The following is a 25,761-nucleotide window of genomic DNA, read 5'->3' as shown; positions in this document are numbered from 1 at the left end:
TCTATCTATCTATCTATCTATCTATCTATCTATCTATCTATCTATCTATCATCTATCCATCTATCTAAACTATTTCAACTTTGACAATCTACCTCCCAACCCTTCTTCACTTAAAGAAACACAAGATACAATGAACAGTAGAGACTGATAATACGGAAGATTGATAATCCAAGTTTCATAAATGCTCAAAGAAAAGCTGGAAAGTGATCCCTTGTCTTGCTCCTGTCTTGAACCGTTGTCACCTGCATACTCTGAACCTCCAGTTCTGATGGACTCTTGTCTAATGGCCACAATGACCTTCCTGAAATTCCGGTCTCACCAAACTGCCTCCTGGCTCTCAGTTCACCCACTGGCCCACACCGTGTTACCTAGAATGAACCAGGTTGGCTTCTCCCCTTATCGCTAAGTTAATCAGGGTACCCGAGGAACTCTGAGTCTGCTGACCCACATTAAGTGAGTAAGCCTTACTATTCCCCTGAGAGAACAGCAGTATTTGATTTATTTTTATATTGGGAATTTTTATAAAATTTTCTTTGGGAGGGAAAAAGCACTCTCGTAAAAATAAATTGAAAATAAATATTCTACATTTATAAAAAGGTAATCACTCCTGCAGTGGAGCTATGCACTCTCCTTTTTACCTAAATCATATATTTATGTAAAAGACATGGTGGATATGTGTTTGTGTATATACATACACATGTACAACTATGTAATAGTTTCATACCATGTATTTAAAGATACCATTAACTGTCTGAAGTACTTGCATCTCCTAGAGTTTTTTTCAAAGTTCTGGTTGGATTGCATAGGCCATGAAAATATGGGTCACTGAAGAATTCTCACACTACAAATCAACGTTTGTTTTTTTTTTTTTTCTTCACTATTCAAGACCTCTGGAACAAGCCAGGCACAATGGTGCACACCTATAGTCCCAGCACGCTGGGAGGCAGAGGCAGGCAGACCTATGTGAGTTTAAGGCCAGCCTGGTCTACAAAGTGAGTCCAGGACAGCCAAGGCTACACAGAGAAACCTTGTCTCAAAAAAAACAAAAACAAAATTAAAAAAAAAAAAAACAGAACAAAGGACTAGTGGGATTGCCTTGGTTAAGCACTGTCTTAGTTAAGAATTGTCTGTAGTTAAGCACATTTCCAGCTATGGAAACACAGATCTGTGAGCAGATCCTCCATGTTACATACACTCGATAAGGTTGCACAGAGAGTGCCCCCACCTTCGTCAACACCACACTATCTCTGTTAAAATCCAACAGCTTCGGCTTCAGCTTCAGCTTCGGCTCAGAGAAATGGAATTGTCTCAGAGAAAAGCTTCTACTTCACAGTAGAAAAGACACCTCCCTAATTTTATCTAAGTTGAATTTTATGAGAAATAGATTCCTGTGGAAGGGTGAGTTTAAGTTATCTTTGGAATGCATCTATTTTCATGTATTCTAAGAAAGGTCAAGTCTTAGCCTGTTGTGGGAGTGTATTAATGGTACTTTAGCAAATACTTACCAAGTACCAACTATGGAAGCCACTGTGCTTAATTAGAGGGAGACAAAGACAAACAAAATTAGTTCTTGCCCTTGAGCATCTGGAAAGCAGGTGGGAGAAACAGGCCTGCCAGTGAGTGTGTAGTGTTCCAGCATGAAGTCTGTGGAGCAGGAAGAATGAGCCCGAGCAGAGCTCAGATAGTGGAAAGGTTAATTTTTCTTAGTGAGGTTGAAGCTTTGAAGGAGAAATATGATTTCCCAGGAAGAGAAGGGATTCCAAATAGAAGAACCAAAAAAAACAGGGGCCTGGAGCAAAAGAGCCCTGTGTTACAGGGGAAATAGATTGCCGTGTCTAGAACTGTGTGTGGAAAGCCATGTCCCCATAGAGCCGTAAGACTTAAATGAGAGCCACATTGGAAAGAGTCTTGAATGTCAGACTTGACCTGACAAATGAAGCTCTTAAGAGGATTTGAAGACAGGAGAGTAAACAGAACCTAGGCAAACTGTACAAAACTGACAATATTGGCGCTATAAAAAATAATTTCATGTGTTTTAACCTGATACCAAAATACTCAGTGGGCTAGAAAAAAAAAATGACTCAGCAGTTAAGATCACTCGCTGCCCTTTTAGGAGACAAGATCACTTGCCACCACCCATGTCAGTCAGTCTGTAAGTTCAGCCACAGGAATTTAACAGCCTCCTCAGGTCTCCACATGAACCCCCACACAGGTGTACATACACACATACATTAAACAAAAGAAAATAAATCTTTTTAAAATATCTCAGATGATTGGGTACATCTCAGTGTGTCACACGCTGTAATATGTAATTTACTTAGATTCTTTTTTACGCTGTCATAACAATTATTATTGTTCCAGTTTAAGTAAGTTTCATCCATGAGGTGGATAGAATATCTATGTTCTTGGTCAAAGTCCTGGTCCTCACTTCTAAGAATGGATGGTTTCAATGATTTTAAGCAAACAATTGCAGTTCTACATTTTATTTAAAAATTTACAGCTGGACACAGTGGCACACACCTGTAATCTCAGCACTCTGGGAGGCAGAGGCAAGCAGATCTCTGTGAACAGACCAGACCAGCCTGGTCTAGAAAGTAAGTCCAGGACAGACAGCAAAGGCTACACAGAGAAACCCTCTCTCAAAAAACAGAAAAACAATTTAAAAAATCCAGTAATCAGAATGGATATCAGAATAACACAATAGGAACCTGGCTCTTTGTTAGAGGAAGATTTTAAATCTTCATCAAAAGCTTTTTCCCTCTTTATGCAACATTCTTGCACTGTGAAGTAAGTTGAAAATCTGAGTTTAAAGGCTTAGAAGATGGCTCAGTAAGTAAAAGAGCTTGATGTCCAAGCGTAAGGAACTGAGTTCAAATCCCCCAAACTCACATAAAGCACATGCTTGAAATCCCAGAAAATCTAAGGTAAAATGGGAGGTGGAGTCAAAAGAATCCTGAGGAACTCACGGTACACAGAAGAAATAACAAAACAAAACAAAGAAACCTTATCTTAGACAAGGTGGAAGGCAAAACCCAACACCTATGCTTGTCCCTCTATCCCCAGTGTGCATGCCACATGACTAAGAGGACATACATGCATATGTACACACATGCACACACGGAGTACACTCACCAACATGCACACACAAATAAATTGAGTTAACTTCTAATTTTCATGAAGCTACGTTGAGCAGCTACTGTGGGTAAAGGCCATTACTCTAGAAATGTCTAGAGTAATTTCTACCCATGGAAATGCATGAGGTTTATGTTGGGTAGAGAGATCAACCGGATATCTACTAACACCTCATGAGACATGTGGCAGAAGAATCCATCTTTCAGCACCCAGGGTCTTGGAACTGGCACACATAGGTTCCGTGATCCAATTTAATAAGATACTTTCAAAAATGAAGAGGCCCACTGAGGTTGCTGTGCTCGTGTGTGTTGTGTTTCTTTCTGCCTCCAGGTACCCAGACACTAGCAGACAATAACAAACAAATTTCAAATCGGCGTTTGCACTTTGTCTAAGTAATGAAACCTTAAGAGTTTCAAAAGTCTTGAACAAATTGGAAAATTTAACGCTGCTCGTAACTTGTGTGATACACATTTGGATTTCCAGGATTTTTTGAAGGCTAGGAATACTCTTTGAAAGCATTCTCACTTCACTGGCAATCTACAGACAGTCAAGTGTGATGGGCATTTGATCTCCCGATACTCCATTTTATGTGTAATAAAGTGGACAAGGTAAGTAACAAATAATGAAACCTGTAAGTCCTAATTTGGAGCTAAGTCGGTGTGTTTTTATGTTTTATCTTTATTGCGCACAGAACCTTAGGTTCCATGTAGCACTGTAAAATCCTAATGTAGGTTTTAAACACTGTGAGTTTAGCTATTTGCTCTTTTCAGGAAAGGTGTCATGGTGAATAGCTAAGTAGTGATGTCTGATATAGACATTTTAAAAGAATATATTTTTTAAATATCACTTTAAAAATAATTTTAAAAAATTATATATAACCATGATTTCTGTAGGAACTCAAAGCTAATGGTGATTTTATTTTATTTTATTTTATTTTATTTTATTTTATTTTATTTTATTTTATTTTATTTTATTTTATTTTATTTTAGTAATCAGAGTGGTTAAAGAAAAAAAAGTCCTCTGAAAGAATCCACCCAGCAGAGGATCAAAGCAGATGCTAAGACTCACAGCTAAACTTTGGGCGGAGCTCACGGAGTCATAGGAAAGACTGGGGGAATGGAAGGACCCAGAGCAGACAGGAGCTCCACAAGGAGACCAACAGAACCAACAAATCTGAGCCCTTTGGGGGTCTGCTGAGACCGATGCACCAACCCAGGACCATGCATAGAGAGTACCTAGACCCCTTGCTCAGATGTAGCCAATAGGCAGCTCAGTCTCCATGTGGGTTCCCTAGTAAGGGGAGCAGGGGCTGTCTCTGACATGGACTCTGTTGCCAGCTCTTTGATCACTTCCCTCTGGTGGGGGTTCCTTGCCACAGAGGAAGAGGATTCAGGCAGTCCTGATGAGACCTGATAGGGAGGGGTCAGATGATAGAGGAGGAGAGCTCCCCATTTCTGAAGACTAGAGGAGGGGATTAGGGAGTAAGGGAGAGGGAGGGTGGTACCAGGAGGAGACAAGGGAGGGGCCTACAAATAGAATGTAAAGTGAATAAATTATTTTAAAGAACTTAAATTAAAAAAATAATAATTTCAAAGTAGGACCAGGGCTTTTAATAGGACTGGGTGTTTGTAGGATGCCAGCATTATTTTGGTTACCTATAAGATCTCATGAAGGAAGGCTTATAGGTAGTAGAATTTTTCAGCAAACAATGCTTGTGAGAATTGTAATGTTAAAACTTCTGCCCAAATGCCTTACATAAAAAATACTCATCTTCATTAAAGATGTGATTATTTTCAAGGAGGTATTTTGAACTTGAAGCTGCTGTTGCTAAGGGGTTGCTAAGGCAAATGAGCTACTCAGCACTAATGTGCAACTTTACCCTTCTGCTTAGAAATAGTAAAACCATTCCCCCCAGCTTCAGAGTCATCTAGGGAGGAAAAGTATGAAGGGTCAAGTGGAGAGTTGCCTCTTTCTGATGGTTGTCTAGCATGTCTCTCTGTTTTTTCTCACCTTTCCTTACCTCTCATGGAGAAAAAGGAACCACATCTTTGTATGAATGAAAGCTGTGCAGGTGAGCTAGGCCACTAAGCATGGCAGGGTTCCGCGAAACTAGAATATCCTCCACTAAGATGCTAGGGGAGTGTCTGCCCATGGAAAGGGAAGCGGCAGTGGCTTGCTGATCTAATATACCTGCTGGTGGCCAACCTCAGCCAAGGTGTTTGTCTTGTTTTTGTTTTTTTTAAATAACTCAACAAGAAGAGAAAGACAATACAGATAACTATGCATTGCTACATAAAGTGTAACAATTGTGCCCTGAGCATTTTGTTTATAAGTTTGTCTAAAATATTCGGAATGAATAATGTGTGTTCTTCCATTGAGTGGCCACCTTATCCCAAGTACTGATTTTCTATGTGCTGGGGTTATAAGGAAATAACATACAATTTCTACCATGCAGCCTCACAGTAGAGCGTAGAAATAATAGTGGGCTGTAATTCACTGAATACAGTCTGCAATAGACTTGTGGGAATGTTATCAAAGCTTGGGATTATGTTCACAGTGGATTTTTATAAGTACATTTATAAAATATTTTGAATGATAAATGCCTTCAGGTTTTAGTAAACATCCGAAGAACGGGCACTTTCTGATCTACTTCCCGTGACCAGAAAGCATGCACACAAGAGAACAGCTGTGGCTCTCTTAATTTTTTTATAGGTCAGGGTCTATCATCACCTGGTGGCAGGACATAGAAATTGCAGTCCAAGCCTTAGGCGTGGGTATTTTGGTTTGTGCTAGTCGTTCGTTCGTTAGTGATATTCAAGTCAGGAGATATCAAAAACATTACTCTTTATGTTAGTTTTTAAGTGTGAAATAATACAGAGGATAATATTTAAATTTATTCAAACTTACATATTTTTATTAATTATACTTTATTTATTTTGTATCCTCCCTGTAGCTCCCTTCCTCTTCCCCACCCAAACCCTCCTTCCCTCCCCCTTCTCCACGCATGTTCCTCCCCAAGACCACTGATGGAGGAGGTCTTCCTCTCCTTCCTTCTGATCCTAGTCTATCAGGTCTCATCAGGAGTGGCTCCATTGTCTTCCTCTGTGGCCTGATAAGGCTGCTCCCCCTCAGGGGGAGGTGATCAAAAAGCAGGCCAATCAGTTTATGTCAGAGGCAGTCCCTCTTCCCATTACTATGAAACCTGCTTGTACACTGAACTGCCATGGGCTACATCTGTGCAGGGGTTCTAGGTTATCTCCATGCATGGTTGGAGTATCAGTCTCAGAAAAGACCCCTGTGCCCAGGTTTTTTGGTTCTGTTGCTCTCCTTGTGGAGCTCCTGTTCTCTCCAGATTTTACTATTTCCCACTTCTTTCCTAAGATTCCCTGCACTCTGCCCAAAGGTTGGCCATAAGTCTCAGCATCTACATTGATAGTCTGCAAGGCAGAGCCCTTCAGAGACCCTCTGTGGCAGACTCCTGACTTGTTCGCTGTTTTCTCCTTCTTCTGATGTCCATCCTCTTTGCCTTTCTGAATGGGGTTTGAGCATTTTAGCCAAAGTCCTCCTTCTTGATTAGTTTCTTTAGGTGTACAGATTTTAGTAGGTTTATCCTATATTATATGTCTTTATGAGTGAGTATATACTGTGTGTGTCTTGATGCTTCTGGAATAGCTCACTCAGGATGATCCTTTCCAGATCCCACCATTTGCCTGCAAATTTCATGATTTCCTTGTTATTTATTGCTGAGTAATATTCTATTGTGTAGATGTACCACAATTCCTGTATCCATTCCTCCGTTGATGGACATCTGGGTTGTTTCCAGGTTCTGGCTATTATAAATAAAGCTGCTACAAACATGGTTGAGCAAATATCCTTTTGTGTACTTGAGCATCTTTTGGATATATGCCTAGGAGTGGTATACCTGGATCTTGAGGAAGCGCTATTCCTAATTGTCTGAGGAAGCGCCTGATTGATTTCCAAATGGTTGTACAAGTTTACATTCCCACCAGCAGTGGAGGAGGGTTCCCTTTCTCCACAACCTCTCCAGCATGTGTTGTCACTTGAGTTTTTGATCTTAGCCATTGTGATGGATGTAAGGTGAAATCTCAGGGTCATCAAACTTACATTTTTAAATAGGAAGTACTATGTCTATGTTATAGTAAAACCTTGTGGACTGAGTTGGAAGCACATAGTATATATGAAACCTAAATTTGTTTCTTAATGGTCATATGATCCTAAGAAAACAATTTAAATGGCCTGATAATTTTTTTTCATTGGAAGGCTCACTATTGTGAGATTGACATTTCTAGCAGACAAAGCACTTTATGCATTGTTTGACACATAGTTGACACTCCAGGATTTTTAATTACACTTTTGTAATAGTGCTTACCAAATAAAGGTTCTCGCATTCCTCATCACAGAATGGTCCTCTGTGTATAACTTAAAAATAGGAGCAGTTAGACTGGATCCAGAGGATTCCTTGGAAGGAATATAGCTAGAATGGTCTGTCTGTTAACATCATTTTCTGACTCTCTCCCACTGCTTTTGTTCGGAAACAAAATATTCTAACTTTACTGGCCAACATATATCATTCTTTAAAACTTATCCCCAGATGTAATTTCTCCAGCTTGAAATATTTTTTCACATTTTTCCCTATACTGCTAGGAATCACACATGCAAATGAAAGTTCTTCCCCAGTTGAATTGCAAGTTCCTTGAAGGTGGGGACTGCAATTTGTAATTATTTTTGGATGTCACATTAAGAATTTAGTACTAAACTTTACCCACAGGGCTAAGTAAATGTTTGTCTATAGCGGGTATTTTTCATTAGAGCTGAAGAGTCCATTCAAACCTTTGTTAGTTATTATTGTGCTGTTATTCTCCAATTGTCTGAAGAGTCTTTATATCACATATTCTTCAATGAGATTTTTCCCTTGAAGCTATTACTAATTTATTCATTCCTTGGATTCATTATATTGTAATAAAAAAAAACGGGATATAGGATAAAAGATAGGATACTGTTTCCACCAAGCTTGTATTTCTCTTAACACTGGCAACAAACTTTAAGAAAAGGATTGCATTTGTTTTACAGGTGAGGAAGCGAAGAGTAATGAGGCTTAGAGTATCTTTTTACCCCAGGGAACTGTTCAGAGAGCCCTGGTTGTGTTGAATGAATTGGGTTTTGGGATAGTATGTATGTGACTGCTGCTCCTCGCGCGTTCTATATACATGTGTGCTGTCCACAAATGAGAACACAAAAGTTCATTCAACCAGTGATCATTGAGCTCTTCTAGACATAGAGAAGGAAAAAGAGGTGGACTTGGGAATTCTGCCATTTGGCCTTTAGGAATTTTTGCCTTCCAGCTTTAATCCTTTGTATCTCTGCCTTTCCCGGTCTATAGCCTAATCATGATAGTTTAAATGAGACATCTGGAACCCTCACCTGGCTAAAAGCACATTATGAACAAATCTGTTGGTCTTTTCAATTGAGAAAATTAAGCATGCCTTCTGCCCTCCCTTTCCTCTCTCTTCTTGGCTGTGTCCATATTTCTCAGTCATTCAAAGAGTTGTGGGTTTTTTTTAACTAAGTGTATTGTTCTGTGATAGAGAGGAGGAAAGATCTTACTTTTAAATAAGGAAGATACATTTCTGTGTGCTGTGATGTTCTGTAGTGTTGTGCATGTCCGGTGCCGACCACCTGGTTTAGCGTACCCCAGACTTCTGGTACAAGACTGGATGTTTTATCCTCCTCTCTTTCCTTTTATCTCCTTCCTCACTCTTTTTTCTAAACTGGAAACTTCTTTGCCTTTTATAACACATTTATTTCATTATTAGCAACTGAAGAATTATAAAAGAGCCTAGAAGTTTTTAATAACACACTGAATTATTTTCAGAACTGAATTAAGCAACTTAAACATTCTATCCTTCAAGAGTATAATAGCCACTCCATATTTCATCTCTTGGTGTGCTTAATTTTTTTACTTAAATTTAGACAAGGTTTCTGGTGCTTTGTTTTTATTTTCTTTTTAGTAGCTCTCTTTTGAACTAATACAAAAAGGGCCTTAGATCCCTTAATGCAAAGATCTTCCGAAATCCTCGTGTTTTCACACTAACCCTACAGAATTGTCATGTTCTGTGAGGAAGAAAAGTCAGAGAAAAGTCGAGACTGCTGCTACACCTAAATTATGACCTATAAAGCAATCTTCTCACTGTCTCCATTTCTCTTCCAAAAAGTTATACTATTTCTTGAGGAGTGTAGTCCAAGGCAAATCTGAGAAGGCAAATGTAGCGTGACTCTGGAAAGAAGCCTCCATTCAGAAGCCGCTCGAGCTTAGGAGAGTGGACAATAGAGTGTGGGTCTGCTCTGCTCAGTTCACCTTACAGGTGAACGCTCAGCAGTTGAGGTAGACCAGACATCTACTTGTCATGTATGCCTACACAGCAGCACTCCCCCACAGACTGTGGTCAATCTACTGCTTAGGTTGGAGAAAGACATCAAACATGTATGCCATGTCCGCTCACATATCTTTGAGAGAACATTCCACGGTGAATTTCTAATCCTCGTGCAGACTCTGTGTCAGCCCAGCGCATCTTTCTTTCCTCAGCGATACGTGTCCACTTTCCAATAAAACTGATTTAATGTCTCCACAGGGGGAAAAAAGGGGGAGACAAATCCAACCGTGATTCAACAAAGAAAAATTAAGCTTTAGATTTTATCAAAACTTTCAAATATAGTATCTCATTGTCTGGGAAGACTAATTATATTTTCTGGAAAGAAAGAAACATCAACAGTTTATATATATATATATATATATATATTTTTTTTTTTTTTTTGAAAGGGGGAAAGGATGAAAAGAAACAACCACAGGAAAATGTCAGGTCATAGTCACTGGTGGTGCCATCTGAATGGTGTGCCATAATCATATTAGGGCAGTGCTCAGTGCTCATGGAATTCCGGATTTCTGCATGACAGTGAAGAAGAAGCAGCAAGTGTGTGTATGTGTGTGTGTGTGTGTGTGTGTGTGTGTGTGTGTTTATGTGCGTGCATGCATTCTACCTTGCCTCTCCATTTTGCTAATACAATTGAGGAGCAAGAAGCGGTGATGCGGACAGCCAGAGGCCAGGTTCGCAGCCGTGATCACGGGACTGGTGAGGAGAGAGCAGACCGACTTGGAGTTTTGTGTCTTGTACGTGAACACTCTGGAATTGCCCTAATGCACTGAAAATGAGCTGGCCACAGTCATATGGAACAGGTCTGTTTAGCCACAGCTCTCGGTAGCATGGCAGATGGTAGAGCGTCAATGGGTGGTATTGATTGGCTGGATTTGCCTTAGGGTAACAAGACTATGGGTCTTTAAGGCTGCTCCCCAGCCCTTCCTCTTTTTTCCTTTGTGAAGCTGCATACAGTGGTAGTTTCTCTTTTCCATGCCCCAATGCCCTGACCCCTATCATTCCCTTTTTTCCTTTTTCAAATCTAAAGTCTTCCTTGGTAATCAAGTTAGAAAGGTTACCTTGAGATAAACACTCTTTAAATTATCACCAAGGCAAGGAAACTCGAGAATATTTTATTTACTAGGCTGATTACATTTTAATGTTTGAAGAAAGTGACATTTTTTAATTAGTGTTTAAGACATATGGTGAGTGTACAAATTAGCTTATTTTATACAACCAGAATTTGATGAGAGCAACTCCTCCTTCTCACTCCCCAGCTAAAAATTGTCACTTGAAACTTAATGTATGCGAGGAGGTTAAGTGCTATTAAATGTTGCACACTTGACTTAAAGATAAAGGAGACCGGCCGTTGCTGTCTTGTATAGCTAAATGCTTCCTGGACGGGCTGGAAAAATACTAGAATTGGCATTTGTATCTCCAGAGATGTGGAAGTTCAGAGCTTTAATATTGTCCAGCCAAGAAAAACAAAAACACCAGGTATGTGTTTGTGTGTTCGTGTGTTCGTGTGTGTGTGTGTTGGTTGGTTTCTGATTTAGACACGTGGGGAAAGTGGCACACGCCTGTTTTGTTATTAGCAAAAGATCCTTAAGATGTGGCCATGCATCAACACGGCCCACATCCTTGCGCTACCCCCTTCTCCCTCTCTTGGAGGTTTCAGTTTGGGGCATTCTCTTTATTCTTGGCAGAAGATCAGATTAATTGGAACAGAGTAATACAAAGGAGACGCCAGTTAGGTATACCTCCAAAATCATGTCCAGCAAAAAATGTTCCTCTTCAAGGCAGATCTTGAGGGAAAAGAGCAGCTCCGGGAAGAGACACATGTCTGGTTGGAGCCTGTGGTTGTTTATAACTGGAGAGACGATTGTGTTAGTTAGAAGACATGCCTAATTTTGCTTTTGCCCTTTGCTTTTGTCACATGTCAAATAACATCAGAAGAAAAGTTACACCTTTAGCTCTGTCTCCAATTATTTGTATTTTATCCACATACCATACACACATCGAAATCCAGTGCTCATCCTGTGTGACTATTTTCACGGAGTTTTTTAAAGTTCTCCCTTTCTCAGAGTTAATTATATTTTTCTCATTCATCATTTGCAGAATGAAACAAGTCTTTTTTGTGTTTCACTCTTCAAGTTCTTATTAGAACTGGTTAGCAGTATTTTGTTTTGCTCTGTTTTGTCTCCTTGCATTAAGTCAAGAGGAAAAAAATTTATTTACTTAGACATAATACAGTAAGAGACAATCTTGCCTGTTGGGATGCTGGTGTTACACACACACACACACACACACACACACACACACACACACACACACACCTTTTAAGATGCTTCATTTCAATCTGTGTACTCTACCCACCTGGTGGCTATACAGTGAACTGTTACTTTAAAGAGTACTTTAAACACCAGCCATGTTTGGGGCAGGCTGCTCTTGCATATAACAGGAAGCTACTGTGTGTGAGATAAGGGGAAAATTCAGCTCACTGACTAGAGGTTTTAATGTGCGAACTCTGGGGAAATAATATATTGACTGTTCCGTGGTGCGCAAGAAAATTGAAGAACCCTTTGCAGACGGAGTGCTTTGCAAAGGATTCTATCTGTTTCTCTTAAAACAAAATCTGTGGCAAGATGTTTGAAATCAGCAGGACGCTTAATGCTGCTTTATTAAATAATGAGGTAATATTTTGTCACTTTTTTCCGGGCAGCATCTGTTTTTACCCCCACCCCCCTTCATTTCCCCCTGTGTTTATGAAGGGTTCTTTCTTCTTCTTCTTTTTCCTTTCCTTTTTTTCCCCTCCCCTTCTCCCTCCGTAGAAGTCTAGGAAATATAATTCATGCTTCCTTTCCTGTTCCTTGCTTTCCGTGCTTTTGGAGAATTTGGTTGTCTATTTTTTTTTCCTGTTTCCTAGCCCGTTGTGCCACGTAAGGCTTCTCCACTGCGCGGAGTAGGTAGTTATTAACGCTGAATTGGCTTCTGGTACGGTCCATCTGGACTCTGTGTGGGAAAGCTGGCTGCCGGCGGCCGGTGCTGAGATATCTGCAGCCTTTGGGATGTGTGCATGGTGGCGAGGGGCTCACTGATAAGAGATCACTTCTTTTTAAGGGAAATTGTTGTTAATGAGTCAACTGCTCATTTATGGTAAGAGGGACACAGCGGCGCAGCCAGCCCCACAGCGCTGGGATACTGTTTTTTAGGTTGCCTTAACTGCTTAAGTGAGACAAGTTTCTTTCTGTGGTGGTGGATTGGAGCAGGAAAAAGAAAAAAAAAAAATCATGCATGACTGGGAGACTCGCCTGCCTGATTCTTAAGATAATATATTGAGAATCTGTTGCTTTACAAATGCCACGCCACTGATGTAGCGGTCAGCCCCTCCGGCTGAAAGATGAATGGTACTATTGGAAATGCGATAATAAGGTTGACTTTTCCCAACAATGGGATTCTGCCTTTGTCTTTAGAGAAAAGGCCTCTGAGGACATTTGTGCATTTGTTTGAGGATTTCTTTGAAGGACTTTCGTGTGGAGGTTTTTGCAGAAATGATCAATATACAAAGCGCATGGATTTTTTTTAGCCTAGCAAGACCAGGTGATTGTTTATGGTGTCATGTGCAGTTACTATTTTGGAAACGTGGCCAGATTGTTTGTTTGTTTGTTTGTTTGTTTGTTTTTTAATATACCTAATGTTATTTTAAGGCTCAATGAGTGTACTGAGATTAGTATGGATGAGGAAAAATGAGGTGCTAGAAATTTCACCTTTTATGATCTGCACAGAAATGTCAGGTAAATATTTTGTTCCAAGAGAGCTGTTTTTATTTGCATGATTATCAGCATTACGTCAATATACTCTTCCCAATGTTTTGATATTGGTGAGATCACACTCAAGAGGGTTTTTGGCTGTCAATTTAGGACATGTAGACCTGTCCTATATATTACATCAAGCTGTTTGGAGCACCGAAGCTGGGAATCCATCCTTAGAGCACAGTGCAGAAAGTACTACAGCTCCTGTGTGGCTCCCAGAACTCACCGTGCAGGTGCTCAGAACATTTTAAAGTTTACCTCATTCACTGCTGTCCTACCTGAAAGGCCCGAGAGCTTCACGCTTCTGTTCCTCGACTTCATGCACCTTCGTTTCTAATAGCCGAATTTGTTTATATTTGAGCGAAAGGCTTTATATAATGTGCCCAACACATTGTTTCATGGTTTATCTGTGTTTTCATCGAGTGTGTATATGTATGTTTATTGCATATGTTCACGAAGTAATGTTTTGAAGAGAATCATTTTGACCGTTTAAAATGTAGCCGTTTTTTTTTTCTTTTCTAGCAATTTTTCACAAACTCAATTACTCTTAGACTCCGAAGCCCAGAAACATGGCATAGCTCGACCTGTAGTTCCATCCTTTCTAGTCTACTGTCAACTTCAGGCAAACACCTAAATAAAAACCATGTTGAGTATTTGTTACCTCTATACATTTATTGAAAAAGAAGTTTTTTAAACTGTGAATTGAATACATAAGGGTGTTACCCTTCTCTGTAAGTATGAGGCATAAGGGACTCAGGTCAGCCACTTAGAAACCCAGGCCCAAACAAAACCTGCATGTGGTTTCACCAGCTAGGTGGTGATACCAAGGCTAGGAAGCGTGCCACTTAAGCAGCAAGTCTATACACACCGCCACACACTTCCTAGATGTCTCCTTGTATGTCTTTTAAGAGGTCAGGGGTCCTGATGAGACCTGATAGACTAGGATCAGAGGGAAGGGGAAGAGGACCTCCCCTATCAGTGGACTGGGAGAGGGACACGGGTGGGGAAGAGAGAGTGTGGGATTGGGAGGGGAGGAGAGAGGGAGGTGCAGGGGGGATACAAAGTGAATAAACTGTAATTAATAAAAATAAAGAAAGAGAAAAAAAGAAAAAAGAAAAAAAAAAAATAAACAATAAAAAAAAAAAAAAAAAAAAAAAGAGCTCCGGGGTCAGGGGAAGAAGCGAGGAGAGAGGCAAAGTCTCCTGTTCAGTTGAATGAGACAAGTGAGAGGCCATTTTATTTCAGAGTCATGTTCTGTCTCCACTGAAGCAAAGAAAGCTACAGGAAGTATGTTTTAGTCTATTTTTTTTTTAATTTGGAGCATGCCCTTATCTAAATAAAAAATTAAACTCATTTAAATAAATCGTTCATCATTCTCAGTTTTGGAAAGCTCATATGAAATCAGAAAGGTATAAGGCTGACAGCTACCTGCCTCTTCCCTTCAGCTTTTTTTCCTCACTTCTTTTCTTTCTTTCTTTCTTTCTTAACTATTAAGAAATAGTTTTTTTTTTGAGGCAAAGGTATGTGAATCCAATTCACCCAGCCAGCAAGCTTAATCCCAAACTTGCATGCTTTTGAAATGCTGGTCATGTTAGCGGCAAAAAGAAGCACCATTTACAGAAAACCAGCAATACTGGGAAATAATAAAGTTAAAATGTAGAATTATTAGCACATTAAAGTGCTTTTGTTGTATCTTTAAGCCTAGAGGCAGATCATTAAATATGCATTTCGCTAGAAAGCAACTGTCAAGAAAGATAAGGTGGTTGAAAATATTCTCCACTGTAAAAGCCCTCTTTGGAAGGGCTGGGGCTCCTATATCCCCCAGGACCCAGAAAGGGAGGACACTCCCCCACTGTGGAGGTTTGCAGTCCTCCAATGACCTGCAGTTGTGACAGTACTTTTTGAGCTGGAAAGAGGTAAAAGGTAAAAAAATACAAGTATGGCTGTTGTTGCTTCAGCCGGGCTTTAATTACCAGACACAAGAAGCAGTTCAGAAATCTGGTCTCTGTTGTTGTAGAGGTCACCGGATCATTAACATCGTCAATCTGGCAGTAGCTAATTTAAATAGCACCTGATGTTGCAACGCCTCCCTTCGTTTCCCCAGCCAATGAGAGTGTGGCTTCAGCTGACAGATGGTCCCATAAATGGATGTAAAAAGGGGAAGCTTCGAGCCAATTTCAGCAAGGCTCTGTTCAGTTGTTCTTATCTACATCCTAGAATCAGGGGTTTCAGCTCACTGCGCCTTTCTTTCTCTCTCTCTCTCTTTTTCCCCCTTTCTTTTCCACCCCACCCCCTCCCAATAATTGATTTACTTTACAGTCATCCACACTGCGTTCTGTGGATCTTAAATATATATATATACATAACAACAGTAGTCATTTTTAAGTATATTCTGAAAGCTTTGCAAATTCTAAGAGAAGAGTCGAAGCGCTGCGAGACCCAATATTTGCCAATAAGAATGGTTATGGTAGGTATGACTAGATCTATAATCTGTTGTTCGTGTTGCTGAAGGGAGAACAAGCATCTACACCTTGGCCAGTCTTAATGCTTGCACTAGAGTTTAGTTCTCGGCTGCTGTTTGGTTCCTACGTTTACTCTATCTTTTGTGTAGCGTGCGGGTAGGTCCTTTTATTGAAAAGCAGTGGGGAGAGAGATTGTCATTTTTAACAGGTCATTGTCAGTTTTCCCTTCCACATAAAAGCGGAGGGTGGGGATGGGCTGGAGTAATTGCTGGTTTGTTGAAAGAGATTCTATTACTTGAGACCATTGTGAGGGGGTGGAAGGGGGTTGCTTTTTGTGAGAGAGGAGAGGTTTGTCTACATGCCGGGGTTTTCTGGGACATGGGTAGATGCAGCAGGGTTAGGAAGCTCTCCATTTGTGTGCTGGAAATGTGAATCTCCGGAGGCAGCGCCTGGGTGCTGAACGCTGAGATGGGCAGTTGTGTTTCGGGGGACTGCGCAGTCAAAACGGCAAAGAGAGTGATTTATTTGGGCTCCAGTAAACGCTGCATCTTGTATTTCAAAGAGTTTCCTGTCATGACCTCATAAAAAGAGGAGGCGGCTTGTATGTGTAGCAGTTCCTGGCGTGTTGAGTTGTTGCTTCCTTCTCTGGGCAGCAGATCTGTAAGAAGGGAATGTCAGCTTTTACATAACGCTCCTTTCTGCTTTTGACACACTGTGTGAGGGTCCATCTTCTGAACACAGATGGAGTGGAATGGCTTGAAGATGGTAAGTGGAAAGAGGAAGGCAGCTTGGAGGTTCCAGCAGAGTGTGTGTGTGTGTGTGTGTGTGTGTGTGTATGTGTGTGTGTGTGTGTGTGTAAGGATGGTGGACTGTATCGTAAAATACTGCTCTGATGTGTGTGTGAGTGTGCGTGTATCTGTGTGTATTTCTTTTTCTGAAATTCAGAATCTGCCTCCAAGTATAATGGCATTGCATGCACACAAGGCATATACTGCCTTTTCCATCAAACACATTTTAGATAAGCAAGGTTGGTGTCTTTTTTTGACAATCACAATGTCACTGTCACTGCTGGCTGGCGTGTCCACCGCCTGTGTGAGCCTTCAGCCGAATTACACGACTGTTAAAGTTAAAGGCACATTTCTTTTTCAGGCTCATGCTAGGAGTGATGGGGAAGGCTGGGAATGAGGGGTGGAGGGGGTGAGATTCAGTACCAGCAGATGCAATTGTGAAACAGGACTTTGAGATGTGGATGGGAAGTGGAAAACCTTTCTGCCGAAGTAGTAAATCTATTTTTAGCATCGTCTTTTTCTGGAAAAGGAAACAGGGAAACTCCTTGAGTGCTGCTCCTGTCTCCTGGTGTTGACCCTAAAGATATGGCACAAAATGGCACAAATAGATGCCACGAGTGCCCACTTTGACTTTGAATTTCCACCAGCAATAGCTTTCGGGGGATTTGAGGCTGAGTAGTGGGAAGAGCTCTAAATTCATATTTTTTTTAAACTGGAGAAGCCTGGGGAGGACTTTTCACTCTGCATAGTTGGTATAACAAAGCTGTGGTCTCTTTCCCATTCTTAGAGGATTGCCTTTGTCTGGCTGCTTGTTTTGATGGGTGTAAAACAAATAAGATTAGACCGAGCAGCCCAACTGAAAGCGATAGCTGGGAGGAAAACCCAATGAAAGGTTGCCGGGGAAACGAACAGAGGAGAAGCCGAGCAGGGAGCAGGTGGCTATCATGAGAACACACTGCAAACAGTGTAAAAAGGGAGGAGGGGGACAGGACCGCGATTATCTCTGCTGTTCTTTGTGGCTACCCCAACTTTAATTATTCTTCATAAATAGGTGTTAATTACATTTCTAACTCTGGCTTACAGTGATTTTTTGAGATCTATTTTTAAGCATCTGTTCAGTCTCTCCTCTTTTTGTTTGTTTGTTTAAAAAAGGAAGAGGGGGAAGGGAGAATAGGGTCTCTCTCTTTCTTTCCCTTCCTCCTTTCCTCTCTCTCTTTCTCTCTCTCTGTCTCTCCCTCTCTCCCTCCCTCCATCTCCTTCCCCCTTTTCCTGCTGTGAAATTATACATGCAAAAAATTTGCAAGGAATCTTGTGAGACCATTTGAAAAAAAAAATGTAAATTATATGGAATGAAGTTGATGGAAGCATAATAGTGAATTCCCACCGCTGATAGGTTCTGCAATTGATTTCTCCAAAATTTACAGCAAATATTCATAGCAAAAATATAAGTAGATTAGATCCATGCTAGGCTATGATTTTTGTGTTAGGTGATAGCAGCATTTTTACTACAGTAAATGCTGGTATTGTAGTTTCGAGGAGTTCATTGTATCTCTCATTTCACATCCCGAGTATAAATGTCTTTAGAACAGAACTGAAGGGCCCTTTCCTAGACTGCCCCTTCCTCTAGCCACAGAATACTTCCACGCCTTCCCCTTGTGGATGCACCTGATCTTGGGTCTGGTGTTGGCATAAACTGAGTGAAAAGGTGATCTTTTTTAAATGTCTCTGGACTGGACGTGTGATGGGACTCATGCTTGCTGGATGGCAGGCATCTCTCTCTCCCTTATCTCACTCTGGTGTTTGTCTAAGTAGTGTCGTTTTCCCAGGGATGGTGGGTACCAAGAAGGGCTAACAGAGAGAGTACTTGAGTGAATAGGAGTAGCATTGGCAAAGCCTGAAATAGTCACCAGTTGTGGTTTTATCCTGGAGACACTAGAGATACATAATCGGATAGCTAATATGAAGCCCCGAAATGAAAGATTAAAAACTGAAATGTATTGCAAGGATGGAAAATATAATTGCCTTTATTGAAAATCCTGTTAATTTATTTTCTCTCCATTAGAAATCTCTACCACCAGCCCCCACCAATTTTTTTCTCTGTGAAAATGTTCTTTTTTGTTTTGTGTTCCGATTGGGGGGGTGTATTATTTTGGTTTTACACTTAAGGTAAAAAAATAAACTTATATTTTTGTCCCATGCTTGAACCTTACTTTCCTATCTTTAATGCATAGACATGTATCATCTATAAAAATGGAATAGTTTTTTTATTATTACTAATAAAGTTTTATTTTTATTTTATGAAAATTTTCTGACAGGTTTTAGTTAAGGAAAATTGTTTCTATAAAACCTGTCACCTTGGCTTGGTTGTGAAAAAAAAAAAAAAAAGACACAGCTCTGCTGCTGACCTTTCTTGCTTCTTTGTCTTAAAATTTTTTAATGCCTATTACCTATGTATGGAGGTGTGCCTTGATGGAAGCGCAAGGCCAGATGTGCATTTACTAAGAAGTGAAAATCTGGATGGAAATGTCGCTGCTAAAAGCATTGACTATGTCGCAGTTTCAGATTGTCTCTGTGTTTCATACCAATGCATTGATTAAATCAGTTGTCATTTACTATTTTTGAAGGAGTTAAATGAGCAAAGATGGGAGAGTAGTAAAGAAATTACGTTGAGAATCGTTGATTTTACACTGATTTTAATCTCATTTTTAAAAACTTAGGCATTGATTTGGGCCTTAGTCCCATTCATTCCTAAGCACCATTTACTCAAGCCATCCTCCTAACAAGACTAAGATGGGCTTGCTTATGGTTCATGGTTTGCACAAAGCCTCAAAACTTTTCATATTCTGCTATAGATCTTTCTTGTTTCTTTTAATATGTGGATTTTGTTATGAAAACAAGACCAGGCTATTTTGAAGTAGTACTGTCCAAATTATTTTTTCAAAAAAGAGAAATAAAATGATAGTGCATCTGTATTTTAGTTCCAAATTCAGTCTCATTAAGAATGTTTGAGATATGTTAGACTTCAGATATTTTAAATTTAGGGTTTCTATTAGGAATAATGGTTTAAAGTTTCAAATCTAAAATCATTGCATGAATGGTACTGTGTGTGTGTGTGTGTGTGTGTGTGTGTGTGTGTGTGTTCATTGTCTCTAAAAGGATTTGTGGATGAACTGAGGTTTTCTGATAAGTTAGAGTTACTATGAACAATGAAAGGGTTTCCTCAGGGCAAATTCTTTGCTTTGCTTTGCTTTGGGCTCTTCTCTCTGCACTTATCTCCTTTTTGTGGCTGAATTCTCTTCCTAGGCAAAATACTGTTCCATCTATAAAGAGACATTCTGCTTCATTTAGCCCTCAGTCCTTTAATACCGTATTTTAATCAAAAACAAAAATAGAGGAAGAAAAAAAACAAATTATCTTTGTGTGCCACAAGTAAGGAATGGCGGGTTTTCTTGATAGAGGTCATTATATGTGGAGAGAAATACTTCAGCCTTGACAAATTTCATCATCAGTTCTAGTGTTCTGTGGCTACCAGACACTTAATTTACATGTTTGGACATTTAATATGTACTTTTTTTTTTTTTTTGGTGAGCTAACCAGTGACTGCTAGACATATAAGTATGTGCTGACAAATGCTGCAATGCAGTATTTTTCCCAATGTCATTGGCGGGTAAGAAGGGACAGGAGCGGTCTCAGGCTTCTAGCTTTCAGTTGGTGGGTTGTCGGCAGAGTTGGTCAACTCCCCTTTGGAAGAAAGTAACGTCAACCTTACGTTACTGACTATCCAATCCTTCACGCATTTGAGCGGTGTGGGAGAATGGTATCAGCGTGGGTTTGTGAATTCTTGCATCTGTCTTCGCTTTTCCTTACTTGGTGTTAACCTGATGTATGTAAACATTTCCCTGTACGTATATGGAAAGGTAACAGAAATAGGCTGCTCTTCTTAATCACTTTATTTTCTTTATTAATTCCAAGGGTTCTTTTACTAGAAAAAGTATGGATTTTCAAATATTTATCCAAAAAGCTATTGAGGCTCTGCAGACTTCAATTAGAAGCCAGTCACTTTCTTTACCAACCACTTGAGGAGCTACAACTGTGCAAAATCCTGAACTATGTTTGTGCGCTAAAAAGTGCACACTCTATCGAGAGATCGAGTTTGAATTAAAATGGGGGCTTTTGTTCTTTGGGGGCATTTTAATGTAATATTACCACTAGTAATCGTAGTAGTAATAACAACAGTAATAAATGAGGAAGAAGAGGAGGAAGAATAGCCCTATTGGCAGCCTATGCTTTGTTTTTGTTTTGTTTTGTTTTGTTTCAAATTTTGTGAGTATAGGGTGTTTTAGGGTTCACTCTCAGTATATTTTAAGGCTAGAGGACCTTTGTAGATCAATGGCTTTCAAGAGTTAAAAGGAGGGGGATGGCCTGAGGGCAAGTGGGTAGGTGGAGGTTTCACAGTCAGTAATTGTCTTAAATTAGCTATCTAGCAATGGGAAGGAAAAAGACCCAAGAACAAGAATGCAGGGCATAGAGGAGGGGGTTGTGGCCATAAAATCATAACACACAGGACATCAACATGTAGCTCCATATCCTTCTGGTATAGAAGATGATGAGTAATAAATTTTAACAGTTAAGTGCACGATGCCCCCTGATTTCTCGGAACCTCGACTTTGCAGGCCCATTACTTCCTTGTTTGCTTCTTCACACCTTTCATGATATCTGGTTTGGGATGTTAGCTGGGGGGGCAGGGCTAAGCCAACTTGTTTGTTGTTTACTTCGTTAAGAATTCAAGTGTCCACAATAGCTTTTGGATCATCAGTGTTAGGAACCAATTGCTTTGGGAACGAAATTGTTACAAAAGGAGGAAAATAAGAAAGCAATCAGCCAGCTACTGCCTCCTCACCCAACCCAGAGATTCTGCCTCCACCACTTTTGCTTTTGGACTAGTCTTACAGAGATCCTTGTAGCTAACACCAGAGATTGACTACTATGTCACCCAGTAAAAATAGTCTCAAATGCTGGGATCAATCAAAGAATCCTTAAATAAATTTCAGTTAAAAAATCAATATATCGATATATATATATAACTTCTTTAATATATCTATATTGAAGAAATACTGTTAGGACAATTGTTTTTACATCTTTGTTGTTACTAGTGTTGGTGTTTAAAAAATATTCTTCTTTTAAACTCTAGAAGGTAAATGCGAAACTAACACGGGATTTTGTTAATGAAAAATATAATAATTGCATGGCTTAGAAAATGACTTCTCTTGGCCTCTTGGTTTGAAAAGAAAACATTTATTGAGTTCAAATTTTCAAATATTCATTTTAAACTATAAAAAAAAAAAAACCACAACATTTGTTTTCTACAGGAAAGGTAGCTACTTTTCAGGATAGAAGGAGGCAAAGAATAAATTCCAGCCAAGATGACAAATTCAGAAAACATCGTATCTTGGAAGTCTCCTCTGTCTGCACCCTGTGGGTGTGGGATCCTTTCTTGTGTGCTTCTGTGGATCCTATTTTTTGTTCACTTTCTTGTAACAAGTAGCTCTTGGATTTGTTTTGCCATGAGGGGTACAACTGAACCTATGGCCATTCCTTGTTCCGTGAAAATGTTTGTTGAGGACTAACTATGTGCATTTATTTGGAATTCAAGGTTGCTACTTCTTTCTACAATGATCAACAAACATGATTAGACTGGGGATAAAGTTGAAGTGAGATATTTTAAGCTGACCCAATGTGCAGAATTTCATTGGAACATTCAAATTGAATGTCAGTGGTTTTTCCTTTGTATGAATCTCTAAGTGACTGCCAAAGTCAGAAATTAAAGCTCTTCTAGACATTTCCTCTGTAAGGTTCCATGTATGCAGATGTTTGCCCTCAGAAAGAAGCAGTTTGGATGGTTGGAAGGAACTTGTCTTTCAACCAGATGCCTGTGAAACTTGCCTGTTCATTTTACAGAAATACAAGTACCTTCCTTTTAACAAAAATACCTTTTTAATTTTTTCTTTGGACAAGTCCTCAGTGTACATTGTTCAAATTGGTCTCCCACCCACCTCCGACTTAACAGTATGTGGAACTACACTTGTGTGTCACTGTAGCTGGCACAAATATCCCTTTTAACATCTTTCCTGTGTAACTTCATCGGGGAAGAGTGTGACCCTCTTGGCATACTTTTGCACAAACTAGAACTTTACTAATGAAATAGAAGGCATGGTGTTATCTTTTAATACATATCTAGACAGTGTGGACTCTTTGTCTGACTCTGTGTGTCTCTCTCTTTCTCTGACTCTCTGTCTCTGTGTGTGTGTGTGTGTGTGTGTGTGTGTGTGTGTCTTATAAATGACTGTGACCCCTAGTATGCCATGACTTCTCAAGCTTTAAACCCCTTTAAAAGTTTTGCTTTCGAATTCATATGTGAAAAATAAGAGACAAATTGAGCTTTCTATTTTATTTATTTATTTTGAGTGCCCTCTTTTAATATGACACAGTAGCAAATACGACTTTAATGATAAACTTGGGCTGCAAGGGCTGTTTAAAGGTGGGAAGGCTGAGATCTTTGCTGATAAAACTTTTATTAGGAAACTGCTCACTTAAAATGGAGTAAACTGACTCCATTCCTGCAAATTTGTGATTTGAACCAGACTTGACTCATCCTTTCTTATGTTCCTTTTTGCAGTGTAGCCAACCACACATCTAAAATTTGGATATCGTATATGTCTTGAACATTAATTATTTCTTTTGATGCTCTGGGTACAGACAGTCCAATTCCCCCAAGTCCAGACTCTTACTGTAACACCAAAACAAAAGTGATACTTATGAATAATATTGGGAGAGTTGTCCTCATAGTAACTGTTCCCCAAAGGAAGCTTTACATAAATGTACATTTATTATTCAGGATATTAAAAGGCAATCCTTAGCTTTTACTTTTTAATTTGGACTAAAATATGTAAATTGCTTTTATTTTGGAGTTGCTCTGTTTTAGGCGGCTTTGGGGGAGGATAACTTTCTAGCTTAATTATATTTTAATTGCCTCTGTAACAGAAGAGGTTCCACTCTTGAAATCAACCTGGTTACTATGGTTAGGAGCCAGAGGGCCAGTGTGCAGTTGAGGCTGAAAGCATATGTATTGGCCTCCACATACAGAAAAGTTAGTCTCATCCCTACAGTAAGCATGCTCGTGTTGGTAAAGCCAGCTCAGAGGCTGTGAAACCCTAGGTGCCTGTGAGTGAGGAGGACATTCATAGCAGGCCTGTACTGGCAAACCTCTAGAAATACTGTTCATTCATTCTTCCTTCCTCCCTTTTCTTAATTTCTTCCTGTCCTCGTTCGTGTGTGTGTGTGTGTGTGTGTGTATGGTGTGTGTGCCTGTTTGCATGTAGGTTGGGTACACGTGTGCCCACGTGTGTGGAGGATGGAAATTGATATCAGGTGTCTTCCGTGACCGATTTTCACTGTTTATTAAGGCAGAATCTCTTGCTAAACTTGAAGCTTGCCAGTTTTGGCTTGTCTAGCCAGCTAACTTGATTTAGGAAACCCTGACTCTATCTGCTGAGGGCTGGGACTGTAGATGGCCGTTATGCCTACATGGCTTTTAATGGATTCTTGGGATCCATCTCTGGTCTTCATGCTTGCTTCCCAAGTGAATCCATCACCTCAGTCATTGCTTTGTTTTCTAAAGAGCTGAAAATACAAATGTTTTCAGGGAGATAGAAATGGTTAAGAGCACCTGTTGCTCTTGTGAAAGACCTGAATTCAATTCCCAGCACCCATGTGGCAGCTCACAACCATACTGACTCCAGTTCCAGAGGATCCAACTCTCTTGGCCTCTGAGGGCACTGTGCATGCATGGTGCATAGATACATGCAGGCAAAACACACCACACACATAAAAATAAATAAACCTTTAAAAAAAAGTTTTCAAAGTGGAGTGTATGTAAATTAGAGTCCTGACTTTTTCAACTAGGTGATCTTGGAGATGGTATTTCAACTTTTTGAGTTTAATTTTCTCATATTTAAAATGGAAAGGTAATGCCTGATTCTAAGAGCTGCTGTGAGCATCAAATATGAACACCAGACAGAATCCTCCATATATAGGACCTGGACAGGGAAGTACTTAAATGATACATTTCCTTTAGTCTGTCAGTTCTTCTGTCTCTTGGCAAAAGCCCTCCTCCAGGGAAGAGTGGTCCAGCAGCCCATGCCCAGTGTCCTGGGAAACCACGTTGCATTACATCTGCATAGCCCCAATCTCCTCACAGCACTCAAAGGAGATGACACACAGAGACAGCCCCTCAGACCTCTCCTGGAATTGTGCGGCTTTACCATGTTTTCTGTGTCCTCCCAATTTTGGAGAACACATCCTTTGGAATTATAATTTGGAATTTAGTCATCAAAAGAGAATGAAATGTCACAATGTAATTAATTTTAGCCAGTGCTGTACTGTTTTTAATTTCATGAAAGAGCCTGTTAGAATCTTCAGGAGACAACTAGAAAGAAAATAAAAATGAGTTCAGCTTAATTAATACTTCATATCACTTTTGCCCAGAAACAAAACTTACTTTAGAGTTATTTTTTTACTGTCTCCACATCTGCCTTTTTTTTTTCTCCATCTACCTTGTGTTCTCAAAAGGTTGGATTTTGAAGTTTTGTTTCTCAGATGAGAAGCTAAAGCAAAATGAGTTAATGTGATTTTTCTAATGTGGCTTTCAGTTATCCTTCTCTGTTTAGTGAGGATGGTGATAGATGGTTTTGGCAGTACAAACATCTCTAGAAGTGATCTGACTGCCTAAAGAGGTGTGTGGGATGTGAGAAGAACACTGGCTCTCTATTCATCACTCTATTCAACACTGGCCCTCCTATCTGAAGAGAGAGAGAAAAAGAGAGCGACACACTGGTGAGGGAGCACCACAAAAGCCTTGACATGGTAGTCATTGATAACACATCCTAAGGTAGCGAACAGTGTCAGGAGAGATGAATGTTGGGCCAAATCTCATATTTGTACCCTTATTCCATGATTCTGAAGAGGTGAATAAGTTGGAACAACAAATAAATCCACATGTTGTCCTAAATTGGTGCCTCTTGCTTTTGTCAGTGAAGATGGAAGAAAAATACAAGAAGTTGCTGAAGTAGTTCAAGAT

The 25,761-nt window shown here is 39.9% G+C and overlaps 1 protein-coding gene across 9 annotated transcripts in view; it reads left to right on the top strand.

The window, feature by feature from the left end:
- The window catches only part of Elavl4 (ELAV like RNA binding protein 4), a 144,943-nt gene that overhangs the window by 48,615 nt on the left and 70,567 nt on the right, over positions 1-25,761 (top strand). For 3 of the 9 annotated variants that reach the window (XM_055628991.1, XM_055628988.1, XM_055628984.1), the window contains exon 1: positions 12,114-12,256. The exons of 1 other annotated variant lie outside the window; for it this stretch is intronic. In XM_055628991.1, the coding sequence (XP_055484966.1) occupies positions 12,209-12,256 (48 nt within the window). In that variant the 5' untranslated portion in view covers positions 12,114-12,208. Of the gene's footprint in view, positions 1-12,113; positions 12,257-12,621; positions 12,720-13,336; positions 13,358-15,579; positions 15,843-16,205; positions 16,603-25,761 lie in introns of those variants that run through there. 5 more of the 9 variants (XM_055628989.1, XM_055628992.1, XM_055628990.1 and 2 more) reach the window with 5 other exon arrangements.

Source organism: Psammomys obesus, unplaced genomic scaffold (genome assembly GCF_907164565.1).
Source record: "Psammomys obesus unplaced genomic scaffold, mPsaObe1.curated_primary_1811, whole genome shotgun sequence".
NCBI classification, from domain to species: Eukaryota; Metazoa; Chordata; class Mammalia; order Rodentia; family Muridae; genus Psammomys; species Psammomys obesus.
This window is presented reverse-complemented; position numbering and strand designations above follow the sequence as displayed.